Source organism: Eschscholzia californica, unplaced genomic scaffold (genome assembly GCF_041429995.1).
Source record: "Eschscholzia californica isolate CP2 unplaced genomic scaffold, dmEscCali1.0.p SCAF_1, whole genome shotgun sequence".
Lineage (NCBI taxonomy): Eukaryota > Viridiplantae > Streptophyta > Magnoliopsida > Ranunculales > Papaveraceae > Eschscholzia > Eschscholzia californica.
Window position 1 is genome coordinate 56675229 of NW_028238198.1, and position 14799 is coordinate 56690027.

A 14799-nucleotide genomic window follows, 5' to 3' on the forward strand; every position below is an offset into this window, starting at 1 on the left:
CTTACCTTCTTCTTCTCGAATTAGCACAGCACTTACAGCAGTCTCGGAAACCGCTAGATATATATATATATATCCTGAAGTGCTTCTTCGCAAGTTGGAGTCCAGTTGAACTCTTTGGACTTGCGTAAGGTGGAAAAGAAGTGATGGTACTTCTCTGACGATCGTGAGATAAAGCGACTTAGAGCAGCTACTCGGCCAGCCAGTTTTTGGACGTCCTTGACACAGGAAGGAGAATGGATATTGATGAACGACTGGATCTGGTCAGGATTTGCTTCAATGCCTCTCTAGGTAACCATGTAGCCTAGAAATTTTCCTGATGACACACCGAAAGAACATTTAGTGGGGTCTAGTTTCATGTTATACCTTTTTAGGACATCAAAAGCCTGCTGGAGGTGTTCGAGGTGTTGATCAGCGATCAAGGACTTGACCAACATGTCGTCGATGTAGACCTCCATGGTGTCGCCTAACATGCTGGAGAACATCTTGTTGACTAGCCTCTGGTAGGTCGCTCCAGCGTTCTTGAGCCCGAAAGGCATAACCTTGTAGCAGAATATGCCTCTATCAGTGATAAATGCAGTCTTCTCCTGGTCGGCTGGGTGCATTAATATCTGATTATATCCCGAGAAGGCGTCCATAAAACTCAGCAACTCATGTCCAGTAGTGGCATCAACCAACATGTCGATGTGAGGTAATGGAAACGAGTCCTTGGGGCATGCTTTGTTGAGGTCAGTAAAGTCTATGCAGACTCTCCACTTCCCATTCTTCTTTCTTACTACTACCACGTTGGCCAACCAGTCTGGATAACTGACTTCTCGAACTGACCCAATGTCAATTAACTTCTGGATTTCTTCATTAATCACCCTATTGTGCTCTGGAGCGAACTTTCTTCGTTTATGTCTCACTGGAGGGTGGTTAGGATCCACTTGGAGTTTATGAACTATCACCTCTGGGTCGATACCTGTCATGTCAGAATGCGACCAAGCAAAACAATTATGGTTAAGAGATAAGAATTCTATGAGTTTGTTACGCAATATATGATTGAGCCTTGACCCAATCTGCACTTTGTGGTCTTGAAAGTCAGGGTGTATCTGGACTTCATCCAATTCTTCAATGCTCGGGTGATCAGGGTCGTTAAGAGGCTTCTCGTTATGTAATTGCTGTAATGGAGACTTCGGGGCCTTCAGAGTGTTTTTGTAGCAATTCCTCGAGGTGCTCTGTTCCCCTCTGATATCTCGCACTCCCCAGGGGGTTGGAAATCTGACTACTTGGTGGAAAGTGGAAGGGACATCCCTTATGCCATGGATCCATGGTCTTCCGACAATCAAATTGTAGGCTGAAAGGCAGTCCAACACTACAAACGTCGTGCTGAGATTGATTCCTCCTGCGTAGACTGGTAAAGTGACCTCTCCAAGTGTGTATTTCTGTTCACCACTAAAGCCAATTAGGACGGTTGAGCGACGACAGATGCTAGATTCCTCCAGACCCATACCTTTCAAGCCATGTAGAAACAAAACGTTAGTCGAAGACCCATTATCTACAAGTATACGTTTAACTAAACAATTAGCAATTGTAAGTGAAATAATGAGGGCATCATGATGAGGGTTAATGAGAGTAGAAATTTCATTGTCCAGGAAGCTAATAGTTTGCTCAGTATAGGAGGGCCCTATGGTTGACCTGACAATTGGGTTGACTGCAGCTCGAGCACTTCTTTTGGCGGCTGAGTGAACATCCTTTGCTTGTAGGATGCAATATGGTCGTCTGGATCTGAGGTGCCATCATACATTCTCATACTTAGGAATGAAAATTTCTTCGGCATCTCCACTAAGGCGATGGCGTCGACGAAAGGGGAGGCTGCATAACTCTGTGGTAGACTCTTTTTAAGGGGGGTTGGGACTCCTGGAATGCGAGTGATCAGAGCCTCCATCTCTGCCAATTTTTTAGTCATCGCCTGCTCCAAGGGGGTTCCAGCAAAGCCAGAGTTCAGACCATCAATCAACAGACTAAAGGGTACACTAGTAGGTAGTAAAGTAGGAGTGGTAAATGAGGATGAGAAAAGAGGGGCTGTCATCGACTGCGATTGTTGATTGGTTTGAGCTGAGCTTTGGAAAGATGGTAATAACGTCGTTGCCGGAGTCGTAGTATTAGTCACTGGATTCGAAATCGAGACGCCAATGGTGCCAGACTGGACGGTTGGTTGGCTGGAGGAGTTTCCTGCTTCAGGGGTCACCAAGGATTGCATTGGGTTGACTGGAGTTCGAAACCTAGGTCCTGTTGGATACACCATGGCGAGTTCAGTAACTTTTTCTTGAAGTAGTTGGTTTTCTGCTCGAACCAGAGCATTCTCCTCCTCCAAGGCTTTAAACTTTTGGGAGTTTTCTCGCATCTGAGCTGTGAGTTCGGCGATCTGGGTCGAGACATCGTTTGGTGAGGCATCATTCCTTCTTCCATTGATGAGGTCGTCTGAGATGTTAGTTGAAGGGGCCCCACGGTGGGCGCCAAACTGTGGACGGTAGAAAATCACACAATTAATAGATCGTCGATTGGTGGGCCACCGACAACTTGGGCTCTAGACCTCGAGACGGATGAAGTTCTGGTTGGACCTGTAGACAGACAAAAACGAGCAGAAACCGTGAAGTCTTGGGGACACCGGGATGGTGTCTTGCTAAGGGCACTCCGACGGTCAAGTCAGCAAACTATAAGTGAAATAAATACAAGTCGATTGAATGCTGAGGGTGTCACCGTGTTGTATCGTCGGAGGATGGCTCGACTTGTAGAGTGGCCGGAGCTTCGACTCTACGGGATAGTTGGTCGGATTGGTCTCCTGAAGCAGGTCGAGAGGTCGTCTCGATCGGAGATTCTGGATAATGGAGAAGTGGGATGTAACAAGGACTGTAGAAGGACTTCGAGAGTGATGGAGCTTGAAGATATAATATCGTCGTCTAGAGTGATCCCCTGGAAGATTACCCTTCAAGTCTTCTGGAATTCGAAGGTCGATTATCGTCGTCTAGAGCACTGAAGATACTAAAGATGAGAGAGAGAAGAGTGTTCAGTAGTTTTTTAGTCGGTCTTCGATGCCTTTGGAGTCTGAGTCTCCTTCTATTTATAGGCGACTGATGGACTCGTGGAGTCTGTCAAATCCGAGATAATTGGGGTCGAGGGTGACCCCAAACCCTAAGGGAGATTCGTTCTTGGTCGTCGATCTGTCGCGTGGAGTAACTCGATCGTACGATTACGCCGCCTCGACTTTAGACTCTTCGTAGTCTCAGATCGCCTAACGGTACTTAAGGCAACGTGGGGTTTTAGAGGGACTCCGTCAAATGAATACGTGGCGAGGTCTCCGGAGTTGAGGTTGACTCGGTAACCGGCAGGCTCGGTTGAGGGCGACCAAGGGGTGCTTGGAGTATTATTACTTTTAATGGGTTATTGTTCGTCTAGATGGATGTTCACAAGGGCTTAGAGCTGTTTGGACCTTTAGTTGGCCGAATTCCACGTTGGAGAGTGTCCAACTAGTAGGCAAGTGGGTCGGGCCCAAGTGACGGAAATTCGAAGTAGGCTCGGCCTAGGCGATCTTTAGACGAAGTGGGCCCAACACGATTTTTAACCACTACAAGTATAAATACACATAAGGCGGGTATAAATACACAAAAGTGAGTCACATGAAGATTACACGTATGTCATGCATTACTATGAGTGATGAGCTTAGTAAGAGGCACCTTGTATAGTCATATTTGCATGCTTGAGGTGGTTATGAGTCTTCTCTCAATGAAGGCACCTCGTTGCTTAATCCTTAAGGAGATTACATGGGCTAATATAGAGTAGTTTATAGGCAGCCGCATATTTACAAATTACAATTACTTGACCTCATAGAAACTAGATAATAGTTTATGGGCGAGCCTAGGGGTGGGAATCCGGCACAAACGTTCGGTCTCGGGCACTCAATGTGCCGGGTCGAGCTGGGCCGGGCTCTCACATTAGGAGTACACCAAAAAACATCGGGCCGGGCAAATAAGGTCAAAGGGTTGAACATTACCCGTCAACACCCGTTCTACCATCAGGTTAATCGGGTTCCGGAGTAATCGGGTTTCGGGTTATTTTTTTATTTAAGTTAAAAAAAAATTGTTCTGTATGATCATGAAGACATCAACAATGAATGCCCATTTGCAAAAACAAATGATTTCCTCTTAAAAAATTGATCTATAACATTTATTCAAAGAAATATCATCTGGTTTTTTCATTCAGTCTTCTTTAGATCTATCAATTAATCATCGTTAACAATAGACTTCTCTTGCAAAAAATAAAAGGTTACTCTAAAGGGTCTTCACCCGCAAGTATACGGGCATCAAGTAATAACCCGGTAAGACTGGGATCGATCCACGAAGATAGGAGGGTGATAAAGAAAGAAATAAAACTGACTAAACTAAAGGTGAGGGACGTGAGAGTGATTCGGGAGAAGATCGAGTAAGAATCGAGTGAGAGGGATACTTCGATCCACAAAATCAATAGTGACTAGTACTAACAATTTATAAGCATGAAAAGTCAGTTAACATAATTAGACGAAGTAAACTAAACTAACATTTACACAAATCATAAGTCATTCATCACATATCAAATCATGTTTCAAGAGTATCGGATTACAAAAGTTAGCTAGACATGGCGATACAAATAATAAAAGTAAGAAGATAAAGTAAGACAAAGTTAAGATTGAAATCCCCCTTTTTCGATGATGGCGCGAGGCTAGGATAGTTGGAAAATATGAACATGTATGTGTTGCCAATCTCCCCTAGCAATATCCTGATTTCCCCTTAACAGAGCAGATTAGGTGTCCCCTCAGTGAAAACTAGGGTCCCTTTAGCAACAATACCTTCTTCTTCCTCCAAACTAAACCACCATGAAAGCTTCACTTAAGCTTTCTCTCTCTAAAAATGTCAACCAAAAACACAATAGGATGACAAGGGATTCAAGGCAATAATCAAGGGAGCAAAACCCCTAATCTTTCCGGTCAAGAAAGTGGTCGGAAAAGTCAAGAACCACCGGCCAAAGTTAAGAAATTCCGGGCAATAAAACTTGAAGATTCCAATCGAGAAGCTACTGTCCTGTGCTGCTTAGTGTGTCCCGTGCCACCTTTTGCTATCCCCGTGCTGGTACTGTGCGTCCCGAGCAACTCCCGAGCAGCTCCAATGGTGTTTGACTTGGTCCAACTTCTTTGACTTGGGCCTAACTAGGGGTGCTCATAAAACTTCTATTTGTCCCTTCTCTTTTAAGCTTCTGGGCTTGTCACTTAGAAATCAAGGGAGTGCCTGTAAGTTTGTCTCTACTTATAATTTGCAGAAATGACTAAAATGACCCTTCTCTTCTTTCTTCCATAACTTCTCCGTCCTAACTCCGATTCAACTTCCGTTTTCGCCGTCGGACTCACCATTGACTCCACTTTCCATCTAACCTCTGTGTTTTCTAAAAATGACCAAAATACCCCTGGTGTTCTTTCCTTCCGGTCTCTTCCACATGAGATGAAAATGTGATAAATGTTCCATTTTATTCCGAATGAAGCGTCAAACTCCAAATAAGGTACCTACCAAGAAAAACTTATAAATAATTAGAAATAAAACTCGAAAAGAACTAACTCATCGAAGTTAAGCGATGCAAATGTGGCATTTTAACGCCACATCAAACATCCCCAAACTTAGAATTTGCTCGTCCTCGAGCAAACAAACTTAAAGTAAAATCCTAACTCACTTTCGGAGGAATCCCAATTGCATTTAGCATATGCAACAAGCCGTTAAACCCCTAGGTTACCCTAGTGGACGAGTGTCGTCTCGTGAGGGTTTCCAGTGAATATACCCACAAAATTCAATATTCCAAAGACATAAAAGAGTTCAACATCGATGTAAATAAGATAATGACAACCAATGACACAATCAAGCATGCTAAACAAGCGAATCAAAATCGACAAACGCATATAAATGCTAAAGTCTCCTCACTAGTAATCTCATCCTAAAATGTAAGCGTCCAATCATAATGAGCATCATCTAAGTCCAAAGTTGCAAAACCTCGATTCCTATCTTAGTACATTTCGCCTCGACTTTAGCCTCACGGTTATACACTCAAAAACATAAAATCACTCAAATATGGATAATAATGGGTTCACTCTAAAGTGTGAGCATTGAATAAAGTGTAACTCAACACATACAAAACAAATGAGGATAAAATGTTTTTGAACGAAATGATCTCTAAAGAATGGAAATAACCACTAAGATGGAGTGGGGAAGCTCACTCACCCTTCTCACCCACTCTACCCTCTAATAATGTTTCCTAAAGGTCAACGGATACGAGTAAAGAAATGGAAGTGATGAGATCCCGAGAATGTCGACGTCTTCAATAAAAAGAACGCTCAAACAACTTCTAAACTTAGCTTTCTGCTTTGAATACTTTATTTTTCATAACATTTGCACACATAAACACAAATAACAAATAAACTCTTTTTTTTTATTCACTTTTTTTTGTTTACGAAACAAATACTAACACTAGTATTCTCAACAAATAACTTTTTCTTCTTCTGCACTTTGCTTTCACATTCTTCTTTCTATAACCATATGTCTTCATTCTCGGGAGTAAGATGATGAATAGATGGTGGAGTATCCGTCTACCTAAAGTTGACACTATTATCGGGTTTCATGGACTACAAGAGTAAGGTCGCTTTCCTGATGTCACTCCTAGTGGCTAAGAAAGTTGAGCTCATGAGATCGTCTAAACTCTTTTAAAAGTTACGAGGTTGAGTAGTTCTTCATTCTACTCAGTGTTAGCGCAGAAGAATACACTCGAAAACAATATAGAGGCTCAGATATCTCACATGGGTTTAAGCCTCCACTAATGACTAGTATAGGTCCCTCAGAAATGTTTCTTCTTTCTTAGGATGCTACTCACATGATCAGACAACAAACGCTAAAGGACTCGACATTCATGAAAAAGACTAAGAACATGCATAACATTCACCAAAACTGAAACACATGCATCAACATACTTAAGCATACCACTAAAGTCATATCAAATCTACCCAAAAAATTTCAAATTTGGTCGAATTATTGAACCCTCTTGTCTTTTGAAACCCATGGTCATAAGGCCAAAATGTCATACCCCCATCCCCAAACTTAACATTGTCCTCAATGTTTTATAGCATATACTCACCAAAAGATAAGAGACATATTAGTTTAAAGAGAAGAATGAAAAGATATTACCATAGCCGGAGGAGATAAAAAATACTACTACCGAGACTCGTGTGTGAACAGGTTCCAAGTTGATGCCGAGCTTGTCGCCATCCCCAAACTTGGAACAAATCATGCCTCATAAGTAAATCAAGTAAGAAATGATCCTAAGATCAACAAAAAATATGAGAATGAAGCACATACGATCATGACAATAACATTTCCAAAGAGACGGTAATTGCAGAGAATCTATATACGTAGTTGTGTTATTCTTGTAAATTTCGACCGACAATCAAGGGAAAGATTTTTCAAGTTTGGCACTGATCATAAACGTATGGCGACATGTGTGTGCATCACATTAAGCAAACAAAGAGGTCCTGAAACAATAACATTTCCAAAGAGACGGTAATTGCAGAGAATCTATATACGTAGTTGTGTTATTCTTGTAAATATTTAGTTCTGTGCTTTAGTCTTACATTCATCATATTTTTGCACACAACAAAGTAATCGAAGGTATGGTTTAGCAAGTGGGTTATTGGCGTATGTTGTGGCCTATATGATGTATATATTTGTTTGTTCAGTGTATAATGTATTTTTAATTTCAAGCCAAGCTTTTCATGTACCATATTCTTCTGGTTACAAAAGCCAAGATACAATATTCTTAGAAAGGTGGTATAAGTTTGGTTTCCGACATGGTGTTATGTATAACGTTAAAATTGGTGTGGGTTTCAATGATGCATGAGTTCCCTTGTTGACTTGGACTGTATTATATATAATTTTTAGTTCTTGTTGCTTGTTTCGGATTTAAAATTGTATAGATTACATATTTCGGGTTTTTAACTTCTGCAAGTACATATGTTTTATTTTCCACCTACAGTTTGGTTATTAATACTAAACTGACTTACGTGTTTGCATCACATTAAGCAACAAAGAGTCTCTCGTACAATTAAATAACTAGACAAATGTTTGGTTATTAATACTAAACTGACTTATAGTGAATATATGTAGTTGCTTTAGTTTTATATTATTTAGTTATGTGTTATTTCAAATTTAATATTTTAATGTTTTGACCAAAAATTGAAATTCATCATATTTTTGTACGCAACAAAGTATTCGAGGGTATGGTTTTGCAAGTGGGTTGTTGGCATATGTTGTGGGCTTGTGGCCTATATGACGTATGTACTTGTTTGTTCAGTATAAATAATGTTAGCACGGTGGTATAAGATTGGTTGTCGAGGTGGTGTTATATATAGTGCTACAATAAGTGTTTTTTTTTTTGCATTGATGAGCAGGGAATAAAGGGCCCAGACCCAGAACAAGAAAAGATAAACTCAAAAAAACAAGGAAAAACACAAAATCAAAACCAGGAGCAAAAGCCCACTAAACAAAAACCCACTCATCAAACACTCAACAAGCAAAATGACCCGGCAGCTACTCCCAACTCCTCCTTATCCTCACAGTGCCCTTCCTGTCCTCATTGATCAGCCTAGCTAAGTCCACAGGAATACTGTCCTTGTCTAGCTCATACTCAGAAACAGGTCTCAACTTAGCCAAAAAATCAGCCACACAGTTCAGCTCTCGAATAACATGCTTCACTGTGCATTGCTCAAACTCAGCCCAAAGACTCTTAACCTTATTCCAAACTTGCCAAGCTATCCAAGGGGGTAACTTCTCAAAGTCAGAGAGAAGCCTAAACACTGTCATAGAATCAGTAGCCACCAAGACTTTAGGAAAGTGATACTGTCTAGCAAGCCTAAGACCCAATTCAATGCCTTGAAGTTCATGTAGAACAATGGTCTGACATGGTGCTGTCCCAGCCCCTAGGCATAAGACAGATCCCTCCTCATCTCTAATCACAGCACCATAACCAGGAGAATCCCTATCTAGGGATCCATCTGAGTTAAGAAAAACCCAAGAGCTAGGAGGAGGCTCCCACTTGAAACCCCTACTATGCTTTCTAGTGAGCTTAACAGACAAGTTCCACTGCTCAGCAAAGGCAATATTCTGGGCAGTAGCTTCAATCCTGCACTTCCAAGTTGCAGCTTTAATCTTCACCTCATCAACAATCATGGTATAGATGGCAGCAATAGTGAGATTTCTCTGTCTGAACACTCTATTATTCCTCTCCTGCGACACATGGTATAGGAAGGCACAGAAGATCACCCTTCCCATTCTGGCCATAAGGGAGTCACCTTTAAAAGCTTCAAGACACCATTCTAGCTCAGCATCCAAGGTGGCCAGACATTGTCTATGACAACCCAGAGCTGCTAGAAGTTTACCCCAAAGAGCTTGAGCTAGAGGACATTGGAAGAACAAGTGGTCCACAGATTCAGAAACTACACCACACATTCCACAAGATGATTCCACTTCCATTCCCCACTGCCTAAGCCTATCCCTGGTTTTCAAGCCATGATTTAGAACAAGCCAGGTCAGAAAACAATGTTTAGGGATACCATTGGAAGCCCATACCAACCTCCACCAAACCACATTCTGACCACTAGGTCTAGTAGCCTCATAGGTGTCTCTTAGAGTGTAGTCACCCTCAGAGCTCACCCTCCAAACCAACCTATCATGAGAGTCAGGCCAAATTTGCACCTCCCTAAGCCTAGAAAAGACCTCAGCCAACATATAGTACAAGAAATCAGGCACATGCCACTGCCCATCCCTGATGAAAGAAGCCACTCTAGTATGAATATTGAGGAAAGAGCTATACCTGAACTGCTCTCCAAATAAGCCATGGAGAGGACCCATAGGGTGCCAGGAGTCAGCCCAGAAGAGGGTATCAGCACCATTACCAATAATGTTCAACATTAGCCCTTGAGCAATCTGTCTGCACCCCAAGACCTTCCTCCAACACCAAGAACAATCCCTTGGAGCAGCCATTAACCAGAAATTTTGGTTCTTAATGAGATTATGTTGCACCCACTTCACCCACAATGTGTCCTTTCCCACCACCACCTCCCATACATGCCTCATATTTGCAGCAAGGTTCAGGATTTCTACATTCCTAACACCCAAGTCACCTTCTCTTTTAGGGAGACAAACAATGTTCCACTTCACAGCTGCTCTCTTAGAACCCATCTCTATACCATTCCAGAGGAACTTGCTTAGCATTCTATTGATCTCTTTATACACTCTCTTAGGCAACATAAACACAGATACCCAATAGATCAACATACTATTAAGCACAACATTTATCAGGAGAAGTCTGCCAGCATAAGTTAAAACTCTAGCTTTCCATGATTGGATCCTTCCCACAATCTTATGAATCAAAGGGATGCAATCAGTATATGATAACTTGGTAGACAAAAGAGGAAGCCCAAGATACCTAACTGGAAGAGTACCTTCCTGGAAGCCCAATATGTCCTTCAACTCCATCCTGCAACCCTCCTCAATACATGCAAAGAAGATAGAGCTTTTATTGCAGTTGGCTTTAAGACCAGTACACTGAAACATAGCATCCAACACCCTCCTAAGAGTAGCAGCAGAAGATAAGTCACCTCTCATAAAAACCATCAAGTCATCTGCAAAACAAAGGTGGGTAATAACTGGGTCCTTGCATTTAGGATGAAGATGGAACTCCCCAGCTAGTCTTTCTTTATTTAACAAAGAAGCAAACACTTCCATCACCATCACAAAAAGATAGGGGGAGATGGGGCAACCCTGTCTCAAACCTCTCTTACCTTCAAAATAACCATTGGCAGCCCCATTAACCACTACAGAGAACTTAGGTGTAGTCACACAAACCTCAATCCACTCAATGAATCTGCTAGGCAAATTGAACTTCTTCAAGATTAGAATCAAGGAGGACCACCTGACTGTATCATAAGCCTTTTGTAAGTCTATTTTCACAGCACACCTAGAGGGGCCATTCTTCCTGCCAGAAGCCCTAACCAACTCATGTGCTAACATGATGTTATCCTGGATGCACCTACCTGAAATAAAAGCAGATTGATTTGCACTCACCAAGTCCCTAACCACCCTTTTGAGTCTAATAGTTAGGATCTTGGTGATAGTTTTATAGATAACATTACAACAAGCAATTGGTCTAAAATCTCCCATAGTATTCACATTAGGGACTTTAGGGACTAAGGTGAGAAGAGTGGCATTGACCTCACCTAGAAGCTTGCCAGACTTGAAAAAACTCACAATAGCCCTAGTAAAATCATCACCCACCACTTCCCAACACCTCCTAAAGAAGTAGGAAGAGAACCCATCAGGACCAGGGGCTTTATCAGGCCCTATAGTGGACAAGGCATAAACCACCTCATCTCTAGTCACTGGTGCTACCAAAACCTGCTCACTCTCAGAAGATAGGGTGTTAGCAAAGGAAAAAGAACCCAAAGCCTCCTCTGCCCCAGCAACCTCCTCTTCCATCCCAAAGAAAGCATTGTAGAACCCCACACATTCATCAACTATCTGCTGCTGCTCCTCCAGAACCACACCAGCACTGTTAGTAAGCTTATGTATGCAATTCCTAGCTTTCCTCTCTTTAATAGTGTGGTGAAAGAACTTTGTATTACTGCCATCCTCAGATAGCCATTGCACTCTGGCCTTCTGTCTCAACATAGAAGCCTCTGCCCCTGCCAAGTGAGTGTAATGCTCCACTGCTTGCCTTTCTGCCCTCCTAGCCTCCACATCCTGAGGAATGGACTGGAGCAACACCTGAGCCTCTTCCATGTCCTTCCTGGCCTGGCCAACCTGGTCAAAAACATTAAGATAATTAGCCACCTTCCATTGAACCAATCTAGTCTTTACCCTCTTCAATTTTGTGACCAATTGGAACATGGGAGAGCCTTGCACAGACTCCTTCCACTCCTTCTTGAGAAAATCCATGAAGCCTGGTTCTTCACACCAAAAGTTAAAGAACTTGAAAGGCCTTCTACCAATAAGAACCACCTCCTCAAGGGAAAAAATAGCTGGAGAGTGATCAACACTACCAGAGACCAGAAAATGTACCCTAGAAGAAGGGAATAATTCTAGCCACTGAATGTTAATCAGAACCCTATCCAATTTTGACATAATATTAGCTGCCCCTTCTTGCTTATTATCCCAAGTATAAAAGCAACCTGAGTAAGGGCAATCTAACAAATCAGTGTCATTAACACAATCCAAAAAGTCTTTGAAATGGCCAATCCTCACTGTGTCCCCTCCAACTTTCTCATCTGGATGCAAAATAGAATTATAGTCCCCCATCAGAGCCCAAGGAGCACAATAACACCCAACCAGCCTCCTCATATCAGCCCATAGGCCTCTTCTCTGCTCACAAGTATTATACCCATACACTACTGCCATCATAAACATTCTGCCATCCTTAGTACTAATCTGAACAGCAACCAATTGTTCAGAAGCATACACTCTCCTAACAGACAGCACATTAGGATCCCAGGCTACCCATACTCTACCACCATCACAAGAACCATAATTATCCAAGTACTCCCAAAAAGGGTAAGTGTTCTCTGCACCTGAACCTTATTATTAACAGCAACTTTAGTCTCTACTAGCCCACATAAACTCAACTTATTCAATCTAATGAGGTCCTTAACCTCCTTTATTCTTTGGAGGCCATTAAGACCTCTCACATTCCAACACCCCATATTAACCATTTAAAATCCTAAATGGTTTTCGAAGTGATCTCCCATTAGCTCCATCAACCAGGTTATTGTCCTTTTGGTCAAAGAGAGCTATAACACCAACAATAGAATCAGTCTGTCCTAACTCTAACTGCTTACCCAATCCAGCACTGCCATCAACCCCCTCATTGCCCTCCAGCCTCTCCTCCATGAAGCTATCTTGTCCATCCTTCAGCAACCCCTCCTCAGCTAAACACACTCTCTTATTTCCAACCACAGGCCTCTCTGTCCCCCCAATCCCATTCTTGTTCTTTCTTTTAATAACTGGAGTCCACCCCTCATCCTCCATAGCAACAACACCAGGATTCACTTGGCTAGTATCACCTATTCCAGCCTCACGACCAGTACCAGGAACCTCTTCTGCAGCTTCTGAGTCACCCAAAGGAGAATACCTAAAACCATGAAGACTCCTCATATTATACTGTGACCCATACTTTTCCTTTCCTTTAGAAGAACTACCTCCATCATCCTTCTTAAGGGACTCTTTAGGTTGAACCTCAACACCCTGTCCTGTAGAAACAGGGTAAGCACCCACCCCTGTCCTCACACTCTAGCATTCTGTCGAGCAGGTTGGGTGCCATTCCTCCTACCTTGTTCTCCACCTCCAACAGGATTCGAATTAGCTCTCTCAGGTCTAGGAGCTCTTGGACATCTCCCCACAATATGCCCAAACTCCTTGCACAATGAGCATAATTGTGGCCTCCAAGGATACTCCACCTCAACTGGACTAACCTTGGCTTCATCGACAAGTAAAGGAATATCCTTAGGAAACTGACAATCCTTTCCAACTTCAACACAAATACGAGCATAAGACATCATAGTCTTTGTCTCAGTTGGAGTATCAAGCATAATTGGCCTTCCAATAACACTAGCTACTCGTGCAAGACCCCTTGGATTCCAAAACAGAGAAGGTATATTCCTAAAGCACACCCACATAGGAATAGTCTCTACCGTTTGAAACTCATGTTCAATCAATGGGGACCAAGGACGAGTAACAAAAAGTCGATTCATAATAAACAGAGGTTCATGATCCAATACCCTCTCTCTATCCTCATCATTAGAAAATTTCATGAAAAACAGAGCATCTCCATGGAGAATAAGTTTGAACTCACCTTTCGGTTGCCAAACCTTAGTAAGAGCTTTAAACACCACAGGGTATGGTAGTCGGGGGCCAATAAAAGCACCTACCAGCCACTGCTCACATTCTTTCCGTTCATCTTCAAAATCCGAAACAGAGAAAGACACAGATTGTTTTCCCTCAATCACCTCTGGTTCAGTAAACTCCAGAGGTGTACGTACAGCTTTCTTCTTACGCAAGAATAAAGAAGCCCAATCAGAATAATTGGAGGATCCTCCCCCCTCAGCAGAACATTCCACCTTCTCCTCACCATTTGCTCCCTGTTTTGCTGAAGAATCAGATCCCAAAGGACCCGTCAGTCCACCACCAGGCAGCGGAAGGAGAGATATTGCCTTCCTCGATACCAACATGTCCCTCAAAGAGGTACTGTCGGAATGAGGGAAGCAGATGGACACAACCAGAACAACTCCGGTGCCAACCAGCCACCAAAATCCAAGAAAACCGGAGAAGAGGAGGCGGCGCCGACAAACCCTAAAAATCGCACCACCCGAGACCTACTTTTTCTCTCTCTCCTTTTGTATTGTTTTATCTATACATTCTATATCTTCACTTCGCTACAATAAGTGTTGGTTTCAAATGGTGCATGAATTTGCTTGTTGACTTGGACAGTATTATATATATAGTTCTTGTTGCTTGTTTTGGATTTAAAATTGTATAAACTATATAATTTTTAGTTTTTCTAACTTCTCCAAGTACATACATTCTATTTTTCCACCAATTGTCAAGGGAAGGATTTTACAAGTTTGGTTATTGATGCGAAGCTGACTTGTGTGTGTGCATCACATTAAGCAACAAAGGGTCTCGAGGACAATTAAATAACTAGACACAT

At 42.3% G+C, this 14799-nt stretch overlaps 1 protein-coding gene across 1 annotated transcript; it reads right to left on the reverse strand.

Annotated features, from left to right (window-relative positions):
- Positions 1–8630: 8630 nt before the first annotated feature.
- On the reverse strand, positions 8631–14320 carry LOC147567756 (uncharacterized). Its single transcript, XM_086657918.1, has 3 exons — positions 13423–14320; positions 12803–13342; positions 8631–12664 (listed from the first exon to the last, which is right to left on the reverse strand). The coding sequence occupies exons 1-3, from the start codon at positions 14318–14320 to the stop codon at positions 8631–8633; spliced, it is 5472 nt and encodes a 1823-aa protein (XP_086514044.1).
- Between the last annotated feature and the right edge of the window lie 479 nt (positions 14321–14799).